The sequence below is a fragment of the Aplidium turbinatum genome, chromosome 1, assembly GCF_918807975.1.
Source record: "Aplidium turbinatum chromosome 1, kaAplTurb1.1, whole genome shotgun sequence".
NCBI lineage: Eukaryota > Metazoa > Chordata > Ascidiacea > Aplousobranchia > Polyclinidae > Aplidium > Aplidium turbinatum.
The window spans coordinates 57,948,589-57,963,871 of record NC_137472.1 but is presented as its reverse complement, the minus strand read 5'-3'; the positions used below and the strand labels follow the sequence as shown (position 1 = coordinate 57,963,871).

At 36.1% G+C, this 15,283-nt stretch overlaps 1 protein-coding gene across 1 annotated transcript; it reads right to left on the bottom strand.

The window, feature by feature from the left end:
• Positions 1-364: 364 nt before the first annotated feature.
• On the bottom strand, positions 365-8,907 carry LOC145767701 (microfibril-associated glycoprotein 4-like). The gene is made up of 6 exons (XM_082579527.1): positions 8,656-8,907; positions 8,327-8,437; positions 6,579-6,675; positions 4,281-4,377; positions 1,738-1,802; positions 365-606 (listed from the first exon to the last, which is right to left on the bottom strand). The coding sequence occupies exons 1-6, from the start codon at positions 8,905-8,907 to the stop codon at positions 365-367; spliced, it is 864 nt and encodes a 287-aa protein (XP_082435653.1).
• Positions 8,908-15,283: the final 6,376 nt, after the last annotated feature.

The following is a 15,283-nucleotide window of genomic DNA, read 5'->3' as shown; positions in this document are numbered from 1 at the left end:
TTCTATTTGATAAAGTTGATTGCTGTCGAAATGGTGCACTGAAGCTTTTAAAACTTGTTGACTGAAGCAAGAATTACAACAAATATGATTAACAGCAAATTTTTTGTTAAAGCGTGGTGTCAATGTCAAATACGTCCTTGATAAATAAACTTTTTGTTGCCAGTAGAAAATTACAAGTGCTATATGTGGTGCAACATGTTAATATGCACTGTAAGTTATACAGTAAAAATAAACAACAAATACATGCATGTTATGTCACTGTTTTAGATCATAGTTACATTTACAGCGCACAAAATTAACCATATTATACATTAATTTGATATTATATTATATTATATTTGGTATTATATTATATTGTGCATTATTATTTTTTCTTTAGCTTCATTTCAATTCGTTTGAGAGAGTAATGGAATCCATGCCAAGTCTTCCATTCTATTCCATCTGCATATGAGTCGTGTGATCCTCCCAAGTACAATCCATTGGGATTGGCGTGGTGACAAATTGCATACCACCAACCACCTTTGTAGAGATTGGAGCAACTACCATCGGACCACGCATCCTGATCACGATCTTTGGCACTGAATCGTGCTGAAAACAATGCTTGTCCTGCAAAATATGACAATTTAAAAAGAAACTTTTTTAAAAATACATTTACATGATGGTCAGCAGTAAGCCTTATTGTGTCATAAAAAATAAATTTAGAAAAACTTAAAATAATATTTTGTTTGATTAAAAAATAGCTAAATTAGTGTAGCAAATTAGATGCATGATCAACATATTTATTACATTTTGTTTATTTTAGTGAAAAAGAAATGCTAAATATTTAATCGGTCAAAGATTGCTGATCATACTTTGGCTAAATGAAGAAAAAGAGTGTTAATTTGTTGGAATGAATAATGTCGAATAAAATCATAAGAAGCACAAACTAAAGTTTCTGGTCATTGTGGTTACACAAAGCAAGCAGAATAATTGCAGCCTTTCTAACAAATTTTACTTTTTTGCAATAATCTTAAAAACCTTCCCATGATTACTTTTAAAACTATTCAAAACATTTCCACAAAACAAAATAATGAAATTCCTACGTCGTCATATAACAGTGATTTTAAATTTAACTTTATTGTTAAACAAAACATTTTTCTTACAACTTTTCCAAAAATATAGTTTTGATTCCAACTGTGCAATCTTAAAAAAAGATACAATATTTAGCTACAAATTACGCAAATAGGTATTAATTGTGGTAAAAAGATAGCCTAATTTTTTTTTAAGGTTGAGTCCTTACACCCCCAACTAAAATTGCTCATTTTTGGACTTTGTGTTTTGCATTGACCATTCTTTCATAAAAGTTTTTGTTTGTGTCGAAGCTTTAGCATCGAAACTTAATTTAAAAGAAATTTTGTATAAACAATTTGGTATTTAATAAGAAAGTTAACAAAAGTGGATCCTTAAGATTTCGTGGATTAAGATATTGGAGGTTATTAGAGTTATTAAATTATCGAAAATAGCGAAAAGGCGAAAATCGTCGGACAAAACTCTTCAAATGATTCAATTGACCCAATTCTCCAGTCCTTAATTCCCCCAAATTCCTGTCGTTTCAATAAATTGGGTTAATTTTTCAATGACACGTCATTTTGATCACAACTACTTCAACGGATTGTCGTTTTATGGAGCTGTCGTTTTACGAACTGTTATTTTGATAATTTGTCTTTCGGTCAACTGTCAAGTTGAAACAAACTCTACCTGCAGTTCCACTGTATCCTCCAAAAGTCAAAGTATAATTTGTTCCAACTCCAACCACAAAGTCACTGAAACAAAAAACACACAAACCAAAGATATAAGTTACACTGGTCTGTTGACGAAGCAGACGAGACACAAACAGAAATATCTTCACAACACAACAGTGACTGCGAAAGTTACAGCCAAAACACAGATTGATATACTGTACAAGTATCTATATTTTATTATGAAGATGATAATGATAAAAACTAGATGTATAAAATAGCTTTATGTCAAACTGAAACTTCATCATTGCTATAGTCTTTGTCAGGGGTGTCCAAAGTAATGCCCACGGGCTCAATCCGGTCAACGATACGTTTTTGTATGGCCGGCGGCTACAGTTGCCCATTGCATTATTTTTGGCACGCAGACACACAGAAGTCGTACAAATTCAATGTCCATTTAAAAAAAAATTGATGAGGACAGTTATGCAAATAATAATCGTGTTTTTATTTGCGCCCATTGTGATAACAAATAAACAGTACACTACGATCACACATGCGATACAGCAGACGACAGGAAGCACCGAAGTGACTTATAGTCTTCGAGTCAGCTGATCCCCATATTATGGCTTGCCATATCTTCGCAGAGACACAGCCAGGTGCTTCGGAGCGGTGTCGAACCAACGTCCTTTCACTAGACTACGCAGCAGGCTGACAGCATTTTCTTAAAAACACATCCATGCCGGTGAAGTTAGACTCATCTATCAACAATTATTGCCTAAAAGAGTGTAGTAATAAGTGATATAGTCGAGAGTCGACCATTCATTCATTTTCTTGCTAGCAACTTTAACAACCACTCCTAATTAATGCTGCCCTGCTAGGAGGCATTGCTGTAAGTTTCAAACTTTTTTACATTTTGCAAAGGCCGCTCATCATGTTTTGGCAAAAACTTTGTTTCAAATATAATCGGCAGTGGTTCTCAATCGGGGGTCCACGGACCCCAAGAGGTCCATGAAAGTTTCCGAGTTTTCAGCATAATTGATAAATTACAAAATTTAACAATTGCTTGTGCTTTGTTTATGCATTAGCGTACAGTGGTTCTCAAACGGTAAGTCACAACGCACTGGTGCATCGTTTGAAATTGCAAAGGACATAGCACAAAGGTTTGGTTTCTTAACTAAAAAATATCATTTAAATGACTTAAACTTTTTAATAAGGCTATGTTCAACTTAATTCTTTTGAGACAGCAGATTGTTGATCAATGATTTACTTAGAAAACTTAGAAATGCAAACGTTAGTCAGCAGTCAATCACAAGTCACCACTCACAGTTTAGCAATGACTGTGATTATAACAAATTAATGTTGAGTACAAATGAAAAAAGGGAGAAGTTCTTTTTAATGGTTACAAGTATTCTAGTAACTTTTGATAAAATTTATAGAAAAACATCAAATGAGCATATATACTGTATTGCTGATATTTGATCCTGTATGCCAACATATAGCTCATACCGTAACATAATTTCATCAATCGTCAAGTGCGTTGCGAATCCAGCAAATTCTTCTAAGTGTGTGGCTTTGAAATTTATGTAACATATGATTCCATAAAGACACGCGATATACCAAAATTTCAAATATAAATTTTTAGGGGTCCGCGACCGCTTCGAAGGTACCAAAAGGGGTCTACCATGACAAAAAGATTGAGAACCACTGCTCTACGGGCTTCATTAACGTCATGGGCGAAACACGGTGTCTATCCTATCAACTCTTACTACAATCGGCTGCCGAGAAACATATAGTTGATTGGGTGGTCTAAGTGAGTATAATGTGGAAGCTGTACCGTTATGGTAAGCGAATGGCAATTGCTCGCTGTGCTAGTAAGTGCTCAGCCTTAATACATAATACAGTATTACCACTGTATATATGCATCTTTCTTTACGTAAAATAGTATTGTTTGAGGCTGTTGACCCGCGGGCACTTCCGCATTATCAAACTTTGCCTTCCCGCAAAAAAGTTTGGACGTCGCTGGTCTAAGTGGATAAGTGCTCCATGTTTGATCTGTGAATGTCGAATCATACCAATAACTTATCAAAATGTCACTAAATCCTGATCCTGCTAATCACAGAATCTACAGATTAAAGATTGTAATGTACCCACCAGCTTGGCCCTTGTGTGACTGCGTGAAAACTTTCTATTTGAAAATTTACTGGGAGCTGCATGTATTAAAGGCGGAATAGTACTGAATGCATGCGGACGAAATGGAAGTCGATGAAGGAATATATCTACTGTACATTTTATATTTACTCGATAAACAATGTTAAATTCATAGGGTTAGATATAATTCATATAATTAGATATAATTTATGGGTTATAATTCATTAGGGTTAGATATATTAGTCTTTTAAGGGAATTTTTGTTACGTCATAACTAATCAGTCTATTTTTTGTAGATTCTAGCGCACTTCTTGCCTGAATATAGTAGCCTACTGTATAGTCTACAACTAGGCTAAAACATAAAATCAACTCTAGTAATTTAATTTAAAGTTCTGAGACAAAGACTTCCTCCTACTTGTATGACGCATATCTTGTTTCGCCTTCAAAATCTTCCATATCTACTCTCATTTCATACTCTCCATCTTTAGTCAATTTGTGAAGGACATCTAATCCTAAAAGAGATGAAATAATTTTAAGAAATATTGTTGAAAACATGCTTCCTTTCAGATTGACGATAATGCAAGGTGGCTCAAAATTGTGGAACATCCTTTCGGTTTTACAGCCTCATCGGTACGGTACAGTATAAACTCTCCTTACACAGACTTTTGCAAGAAGTTAACCCTATCTGTAGCGACACGGGATTTTATGTGGACGCCCCATTCTAGTAGGCCTATACTGAAATATTTCTCAGAAGGAAATACGCTAGAAATTTGAAATTTCTTGACTTTTAGTTTTATATTCTTTGCAAAATTTCTAAACCTACAGTGGTCATTTTTCTATCTTCCTGCCCTTCACAATAATCATTTCGTCTCAGGTGGCTAAACATTTTCGTGCAATGCTAGATATATGAAGAGCTTGTTTCCAAAACCGCTTACATCCACTTTCGGTGATTTCGAGAAAACCACGAAAAACGTTTATGACAGTTTCACTTGGTAAATGTAATGCGTTTTTGATTTCTAACGATGTATAACTACCTACTGAATTGAGCCATGACGTTTGTCCAGATCTAAGGAATATTAGAGGGCTGAAATCGCCTTTTTATATAATTAAAAATGTGGATATAAGCGGTTTTGGAAATAAACTGGAGAATAAAAACTGCCAGAATGAAAGAAACCAATTTTTGAAACCATTTTTCCAAGCTGACCACCACTAATTCATCACCACAATCCAAATCCACTTTAAACAAAGCAAAAAAACACAGTTATAAAGCTCAAGTAGGCTACCAAGCACCGTTGGTAACTGCAACAATAGGCTACAAGCCTACAACAGTGCTTATCAGTGTTGCCAGATAGTAGATGCTTCAAACTACCAAACACATTTCAAATTTTGCCAAACTGACCAGAGACTGACTGTCAACTCACCAAAAATGTTGGCCAAAATTCTGCCAACTCAAAATTTTACTGCCAACAACGTAAAATTCTGCCAAATCTCGAATTTGGTAGTGAAATTTGCCAAATGGTAACACTGCTGCTTATCACGAAACGATGACGAAAACAGTTTAACAATCAGCGATATGTCACGTGATACAATGGCTTAATATGATTGGTTAATTTGGATACAAGTGGTTTTGGAAACAAAGTGTGATGGCGCGTAAGCGGTTTTGGAAGAAAACGCAATTTTTAGTGTCGAATTTGAAGCAGAAAGAGAAGGTTTTGGAAAAAAAGGAATGGATGGTAGGTACCTATGGTAATACTCTACCTAATGACACTCTAAACTCAATTTTGGTAAAAGTGGCGCCTAAGCGGTTTTGGAACTGGGCTCTTCATATATAATTTAATGTTAATTCAAAATTTTAATTTTGAAGCTATTTTCGGGAAATTAAATATAAACCGACTTTCTGACGTTTTTTCATCTCAAACACTTTATTTCTATATACTTGTTTGGTAAAAAACTATTTCTATACGCACAATACGCATGGCTATTATCTTGTAAAATATTTTGGCTCTGTGATTTTCATAGCTCCGGTTATTAGCTATTAATTAGTACGGAAATAAGATAGCCCGTGACGTGCTTTCCGCGTACGAAAACAGCTCGTATTAAGATAGGGTTAAGCAATCAACACCAGCCCAGAAAACCTTTACTATTTAAATAGTGCCATATTTTGTATTTCACGTTTTGAAGGATTTTTTTTTTAAGTTTGTCAAAAAGCGCTACTTGTTCTGTGACGTCCTACATAACATTGTAATAAATCAAAGTCCACGTCAAAACGCGATGTGACTGCACAAGAAACGTAGAAGTTGATTGTGGTTATTTTTTAATTTTAAGAGTGGTTTATGTTTGAACAAAACTAAGTTTGGCTTTTAAGCTAAACAATTTCACCAGACATAGCAATTAAAATGTTACCTTGGTGGTAAATAAATGGTAAATTTAGTTGCCCAACTCTGCCATAACATTTGTATCCATTCTATTATGCAAATAATAACAACAACCTCAATGACAAAAATAATCTTACAATAACAATAGTATGGCAATACCTAGTAATAAACTACATTACCTAATAATAAATACAATACTTAATAATACAGGTAACAATAATATCTGTATTTATTCCGTTATGCAAACATATCATCAATAACCTGATGAAAATGAGAACGATCATTTACTGAAGACAAGTTTAACCATTCTAGTCCACACTTCTAAAGTATTTCCTCACCTAACCAGAACTCTCCTTCTAATCGTCCAAAACCTTTGACGTAATCAGTAAAATTTCTATAGAAATCCTCTGAACCATCTATTCGTTTTTGAAACACCTGGAAAATAGATTTCTTTAACATCTGAAAGTGGTAGTTTAAAAGTCTTGAACTTAGTAAGCTATAACATTATCTGAAGTTTGTTGAGTGGTTTGATTCTTTATCCTCGGACTGACAAGATTTCGGAGTGGTAATTGCTGAGAGTTTCGCATACTTGCAGAGACTTTGAAGTGCTGACGCAGAGCTGGTTGTCGAGATTAACACAGTGGACTTTCCGTTATGTAGTAAGCTGCCCAATAGTTTGACTACACTAACAGGAAACATTCTAAACAAAATAGCAGTATATTATGAACCAGTAATGAAAGTCTTAATCAAGATACTTAATTGATTCCAATGACAATAAAACATAACTACATGTTTGTGACAAAGCATCAAACCAACCAGAATCATAATCTTACCCAAACAGAACACGAGGACATTTTTATATCTATACAGTATAATACAATTTGGGTAGAGAGTATAAAGTAACAAAGAATCTGCAACTTATGTTCGATGGAAATCGTGCCACGTCAGATCGTGACTTTGTGCAAAATAAGAATGTGTCAGCTCGTTAGCTCAATATTTAAGCGCCCAACTCAAAATCACGCTGGTTCGGCTCTCAAAGTGTGAGCTTGAGCAACACATTCTAAGAACTGCTCTCCATTCAGGGGTACCTAATGGATGGAATAATTCCCCGGTAACAATACTTCAACAATCGGAAACTTCACTCTGCCAACCACGGTAACCACCCTGCATCAAACGCGTCTACAAGTATGCAAAACTATCAAAAATAACCAATCAAGGGTTTGTCAGTCTGAAGATAAAGATTCAAAACCAAATCAACCAAACCAACAACTATCAGAAACTTTACTCTGTCAGTGTGTGTAATACAACAACTAAACTCATATTGTTTATAAATCAGACTGCAGATAAACGTTTAGACTACATTGTATTGCATTGCGAGGACAAAAATTGCAACTTCAATATTGTCTATACAAGGTGTGTGTACTGAATAGTCTCAAATACCATTTGCAAGTCTGCTGCTCAATTGATAAACAGAAATTCTGCATTGCTGTCTAATAGCAAAAGCTTTGGAAGCCATGAGAAAAATAGAAAACACTTTAACTTCAAACTAAGTCACAAAAAAATATTATTTTCCTGAACCATCTTATTCAGCGTTCATAATACACTAAATTAATGTCAAAAACGAAGCCTAGATATAATTATTTCTGTGTAACAATATAATTCTTCATTTGTCAGGATTGTTAGTTTTAGCTGAAAAGCTGATACACCACAACATAAATCGTAATAGTAATAATAACAATAACAACAACATTTATATAGCGCCACATCCACAGTGCGAATTACTCTCAAGGACGCTGGACATGACGATGGTGATAAAATAATACAGCTGTAACAAAAAAAAGCTATAATTTAATTTAAACATTAACAAATTACAGTTGGTTTACTTCTCTTTTCTCATCACATTATAAAACTGAACATTTTTGTCTTGCAATCAAGGATTCATAGTATAGTATTATATACTATTATATAGGAATTCATATTCATAAAAGGCTGTACTATGAATCCCTGCTTGCAATCAAATCACACTTTGTGGTGATGACGCAGACATGATCTTCTAGTGATGACGTAACATACTCTGTGAACTCACCATCCATCCACCACCATCAGTTTCCATATCACAGTAAACCCTTAAATGGGTCAAGTCACCATTCCCATATGGATAGATGGTGTAAACCCCGCTCTTTGTAGCTCCATCATTCTAAAGAATGTCTGAGCATGACTGTGGTAATATTGCACCTAGAAAGTCAATAAAGTGTTTATTAAGTTTATATTTTTAAGTAATTGCCACAACTAATGACCAAAACTAAGAAAAATTTGAAGAGCGGCGATGAGAAATCACAAAAAGTTGTAAACATTTAAATTACTATAAGATATAAAATGTATGTTGTGTTATGACGTACGCCTTAAATCTTCCACGTCATGGCAATTGCACTTTTCCGCTGGATCTCCTTTCGGTCCATTAAGTCCCTGATCACCATTAGATCCTTTCAATCCCGTCACTCCTCTCTTACCAGGGGGTCCCTGGATCCTGATGGGTAATTGATTGGAGGATGCTTTTGGCGTATCATTTTCATCTCCATCACATTGAAGGTTACAAGTTCCCAAGTCAAACTGAGCCTGGCAGCCCAAAGTCAACATCACGAGTACGACAACACTTCGAAATGTCATGCTTACGCTGCAAGAAAATGCTGATTAATCATCAAACGATTTTTCTTATTCCAAGTATTAATTTACTATTGTTAGGTAGCTTATAGCCTATGTGTCACAAACACTTGCAACTGGCCTATCATAACTGCATCATCATTACTGTCTACTGTAGACGAAACGATCCATCTTCAGGATTGTTGAACAACCTAGTCAACATGGCATAGCCTAACGTTCGATTGGTAACTGCGTAGCATCGTTCTCGATCCTTTGACTTAGTGTCTGCAACAAGCAGCAAATAAGGACAAATTTTCAAAGGTAAATCTTACGTAGACTCTTATATTCCGGATATGATAACTGCAGCATCAGTGAGGTAACGAATTCTGCTGATAAATTTTGAAATGAGTAAAATCGTTGCATAGTGACCATTGCACAGTGAAACAACTTGCAGCTACAAATTGGCTTTACGTTATTTTTACTGTCTGACAACTGCACAAAAATCCTGTTATAATTGCACATTGGAAACTATGCAAAGCAATTCCCACACGAAATCTACATTTCCAAAAAACTTTAATGAATAGAGTTCTTTTTTTTCGACACTATGCTTTTTTTTGTTCAATCGTACCTTGAATTTTACGAACATGGTTGTTTTTGGATATATTGCTTTGCGAAATTTTATTCACAATAGCCCACAAGCTACAACAAAGCTTTGGGGTACCTTTTTTAACTGACATTCATTATCTTAAGCCAGATAGTCTCAACCGGCCGTTCGCATAATCCGAGAGTCTTGCGAGACAATTTCAGAGGGTGCGTTAAAGTTTCCGAGTTTGCAGCATAATTTTAAATTATGAAATTTAAAAATTGGTTGTGCTTTACTTGTGCATTAAGCCTATCGTGATGCTCAAATTTTATGTCGCATTAACACATTGGTGGGCCGTTTAAATTTTTAAAGGACATTACACAAAGGTTTGGTTTCCTGACTATTAAAAAACAATGTTCAGGTGGCCATGTGTAGCCTAAATGAATTAAACCTTTTAATAAGGCTACTGTATATTGACTATATTCAACTTAAATTTTTTGAGACATCGGATTGTTGATCAATGCTTAACTTAGAAATGCAAACGCTAGTCAGTAGTCTATTAACACTCACAGTTTTGCCACGACTGTGATTAGGCTACAACAAAATATTGATAGAGCTTCGGTAGAGAGTTTGTCTTGTTGAACCCATCCCCGGTTGAACCGGTGGCCGGTCGATTGGTCGAAAGACATTTGGTCGACAGTCAATTGGTCGACAGACATTTGGTCGACAGGACGTTTGGTCGACAGACAATTGGTCGACAGACATTTGGTCGACAGGACATTTGGTCGACAAGACATTTGGTCGACAAGACATTTGGTCGACAGACATTTGGTCGACAAGACATTTGGTCGACAGACATTTGGTCGACAAGACATTTGGTCGACAAGACATTTGGTCGACAGGACATTTGGGTTAGAGTTAGGGTTAGGTTAGGGTTAAGGTTAGGGTTAGGGTTAGGATTAGGGTTAGGGTTAGGTTAGGGTTAGTTAACCCTAAAATGAATCGTTCTTTCGACCAAATGTCCTGTCGACCAAATGTCTTGTCGACCAAATGTCTTGTCGACCAAATGTCTGTCGACCAAACGTCCTGTCGACCAAATGTCTGTCGACCAAATGTCCTGTCGACCAAATGTCTGTCGACCAAATGTCCTGTCGACCAAATGTCTTGTCGACCAATTGTCTGTCGACCAAACGTCCTGTCGACCAAATGTCTGTCGACCAAATGACTGTCGACCAAATGTCTTTCGACCAATTGACCGGGTACCGTTGAACCATAGGCATACGAAGCCGAGCAACGTGATCAAGTTTAATAAACTGTTGTTGTAACTTGAAGATGTTGTGATAAACTTGAAGATGTTAAACTTGATCACGTTGCTCGGCTTCGTATGCCTAACAAAATATTGATAACATTGATTGATTGGGGTTTATTTTTGTTGCGAGTATAAATACACATAACAAATGAAAAAAGGAAAAAAATCTTTGTAACGGTCCCAAAAATTCTATTAATTTTTGATAAAATTTATAGAAAAACATTAAATCAGCATATACATTACTGATTTTTGATTCTGTGTGCCAACATATATAGCTCATAACCAGTGTTGTACGCGTCAATGAAATAAATTGATGGCGTCAGCGTCAGCGCGAAGTGCCTAAAAACTTTACGGCGTAAAGTACTGCGTCAGCTCTTAAAGAAATTGACGGCGTCAGCGCTAATTTCTAGCGCTATTTTAGCCAGGGTCTCACAAAACTGAAATTAACCAGGGTCTCACACAACCAAAATTAGGTTAACAAAAGCCATAAATAAAGAGCAGGTTTTATGTTTTGAGACTGTATTGTAATTAGCTGCTTAGCCTATTAGTTATTTCCTTGTAGAAACACAAGCATTTCAAAACGTTTGTCTGACAATCTCCTGCGTTTGGGACGCATAATGTCCTTTCCAAGTGAAAACATGTGTTCCACAGCAGCGCTGGATAGTATTGGTGTGTTGTATTTCAAAAACAATTTTTGAAAACGTTTACTCAGAAAGGTAGCCTATCACTGTTCCAAGCGTGCTGTGATGGCTTAGCATTATTATATAAATCTTATTTTAGCGAGATCCACTGCACCAACATCGCTCTTTTCAGGGGCATAGAGCTTTTGAAATAAAGTATCTTCAACCTCCGCGATGACATTCATTGATTTTTCGCTTTCTTTCTCTTATCACTCGTTCTCGATAGCCTACTGCTCAAGATATGAGTGATCATCATTTGGCGAACTTCTTCCGCTTATATTCCAGGTGGCCATTCCAAGCAACGCGAAAGCGGGTAATTCGGATGAGTCGTGCTGGCCAGAATACATTGTGAAACTCTCATTGTGAAACAAAATTTTCCATGAAAAAAAAATGATGCTTAGCGCTTGACTCTTAAAATCGGCAAAATAATTGACGGCGCTATCACTTCCATCAATTAAAACATAAACTGACGGCGCTAGCCTCAGCGCCAACGTACAACACTGCTCATAACATAACTTTGTCAATGTCATCAATCGTCATAAGTGCGTCGCGTGTTCAGGAAACTTTTCTAAGTGTGTCGCTTCGAAACTTATGAAACATTTGATTCCATTATAGGAGACGCGATATACCAAATTTTCAGAAATTTTTAAAGTGTCCGCGACCTCTTCGAAGCACCGAAAGGGGTCCGCCACAACAAAAAGGTTGAGAACCACTGTCTTAAGCCTTTGTTGTACCATAGCAAGGTGAGAGTTACAATATTTTGCCCAAAATAGAGTAGTCTATTGGCAATAATATGTAGAAGTCTCAACGTTACAACTAGAAATTAATTAGATATGGCATTTTGTAATATATTTCATTTAGCCTACATAACAAAACAGAAAACCTGAATAAACTCATCGTTTCATTTTCATCGAAAGACTTTCTTCTTTGAATCAGTGGCTACCAATCAGCTGCTGATTTCTGAGCAAATTTGTGTCTCTTCTACAACGATATCGAACAAGCGAAAAGGCTTAAGCGTATATTGTTACTTAGCCAAGACACGACCGCCTAATCAGAACCACTCCATCAATGAAACCCGAAGCTTGTTGTTGTAACCAGGGGCATAGTCAAGAAGGGAAGAAGGGAGCAATTGCCCAACTCCCTTCCAAATATTTGAAATACAAATGTTACATTCTGTTACAGCATCATTTGACAAAGTTTTACTACTATTGGTGTGGGATAAAAGTAGCCTACTCTCAGAAAGCGTAATTTTAAGATATTTTTCAAAATTTTCTCAGAGGGGTCCCTCAGATCTCGCAATGAGTGCTTCGCCTTCGGTGATTCGTTGACGGCCTCGCTCACCTGCAAAAATTATTATTTCCCTCTCTCTTAAGAAATTTTGTGCTGGCTACGTCCCTGGCTGTGATGACAATAATCAACGCAACAACATGAAAGCAAAGCATGAGATGAAAGTAATTGCAACAACGGCAAGCATTTGTCATTCCACCAAGAACCCACTAATCTTGATTGACATGAAATAATCGCTTACATGACATAGAGCCATTCAAGTCACTTCAAAGTTTGGACTACAATACAGGACCAGTTACATGTATTTGTGGCACCAAGCCCCAAACAGGGGACTATCTTTTTGTGTGCCCCCAGCTGAGCGTCTATTGCGGTCAGTGGAACCTTTCAGTATACAACTTCATCGCAAAGAAATGTATCAATCTATGGGGTATCAAACAAATGTATAAGCCTCGATAAAAAATACTGCGCAAAAAGCCAACATTTTGCCTCTCCATAGTCGGTGTCTGGTAAGCACAACATAGAGTGTCTGGGTTGCACAGAGACCTTGAACGTATCAACTCAAGGTTTGTCCATTTAAATGCCGTCGTTCTGGTCTTATGCAGTAGTGTATACAACACCCATCTCAATTAACATCCAATTGGTTATCCAACAACAAACGCCAAGACACTTGTTTGTGAGAGCTGAGATTAAACTGAAAAAATCACCCACCAGAAAAAGACTTCGGTCCAGTAAGGCACAATAAACAAAAGATAGCTCGCTATGAGCTGGGCATTGATGTAGGTTACCAGTCATAGCAGATTTTGCAAATTAATAATCGTGGCTGTAGATTTTTTCGAAAAATATGCGATTCCGTCTCCTCAGATTGTAAAGTGTTCCCAGATTTTTAGAAGTTTTTGTCTTATTTTTGTTTTTTATTAAAGTTGTAATCAAAATTGAAACGGCCGCTTTTACAAAACTATATTTTGGTAAAGGTTTGGAGCGCAATACGGAAAACAAAAAACAATATTTTGAAAAAATGTATGGCAAACAACATTTTTATTGTTCATCATTTTCTATCAAGCCGGAGTCGGGGTAAGTGGTTTTTTTAACGATTCCGACTGCAGACACCCCAAAATCTTTCAGACTCCGACTCCACAGCCCTGTTCATAAACCATAACTTGCAGAAATGGACCTTTAACCAGTTTCAGTTGAGTTGAAGTTTCGTACCTTGGGTATTTTTCCTTCGGTCATGCGCCCTTATTAAAATTTGCAAATGTAGCATTTTGGTTAAATTATTTGCATGATGTCATTAGTTGCAGAGTTGCAATAATTAATAAAGCAAGTCAAAAACTGATCAAAAACGTGATCGTTTCTATGTAACTTAATATATAAAGTTGTAGAAACAAAACTGGTTGTCTCATATTGCATCTTTCGTAAAATGAAAGGATTGGTGAGTCTTTTCAGATTTGGAACGGCAGTTGGAAAAGGAAAAACGCCATGCTAAGGAAGCATTGCACATTGAAATATAATTTGTAACGGAAAGAGTTGATCAAATCATTGCTCATCAGATACAAAGAAAACAATGTTTATAATAAGGAAACAGCCATTGTTATTTCAAACATACGTAACCTACCTACATACTTTCATTTGCAGTGAATTTATCTACTGAAAGTGGAGCTTTGTTTTGTGCATTAAAATCTTCGATTGTTGAATATTTCTTGTTAATTTCCTTTTAACAATTTGTAATGTTTTGTTAGACACTAAAAATGCGTAGGCCAGTATGAGTTGACAACAGCTTATAAATTAACATTTCACTTATCCATATACGCAGGCTAAAAAAGATGCGATATCAAGATATAGTCATGACAAGACATCATTATTTTTTTTTCGCGGTGAGGGTTGGATACAATGCGCCATTGTTTAGGTCATACAATGTTGCTCAGAAGTAGGCCTCAGTGAAGGTTGCAAATATACTGCTAGAAAAGTTTGTGATGACACTCGCCTACTTGTAATTGTATAAAACAAGTGAAATGTGTACCTATGGTAACTTGGTCAATTAATTCTGGTCAATTAAGCTGGTCAATATACATAGCTGGCTAGACTATGGATATATGGTCAAGTTGGCTGGTCTTCTACTAGGTGATGTAGGCTACAGGTTAACCAAAAGCTGTCGAGCCAAAGCTCTACATAATTGTTTGAACAACAATTTAAAAAATTTTACCATTGGTCTTAGAGTGTACTGTTGCTTACTAAAACCATGGTTAAATTTAGATTTGAAAAAATCCGATTTAGCCTCCCCCTACTAGACTAGAAGATTCTAAAAGAAATAAATTTTCTTTTTCACTGCTCCCAGGCGACATAATCTTTTACTCATTACCAACTAGTATTAGATCGGAAAGTAATACTTTTAGAAAACTTTACAGATGATCAGTGTCCAAATTATTTCTTTTTGATAAAGTTGATTGCTGCTGAAGTGACCTACTGCACTGAAGCTTTTGGAACTTGCAGACTGAAGCAAGAATTACAACAAATATGATTAACAGCAAATCTTATATTGAAGCGTGG

Excerpts from the sequence above, each read along its gene's own strand:
- LOC145767701 (XM_082579527.1), bottom strand. The coding sequence starts at position 8,907 with ATGACATTTCGAAGTGTTGTCGTACTCGTGATGTTGACTTTGGGCTGC. Across the intron at positions 8,438-8,655 it reads AAAAGTGCAATTGCCATGAC|AATGATGGAGCTACAAAGAG; the intron begins GTGGAAGATTTA and ends GACATTCTTTAG. Across the intron at positions 607-1,737 it reads AGGATACAGTGGAACTGCAG|GACAAGCATTGTTTTCAGCA; the intron begins GTAGAGTTTGTT and ends CATATTTTGCAG.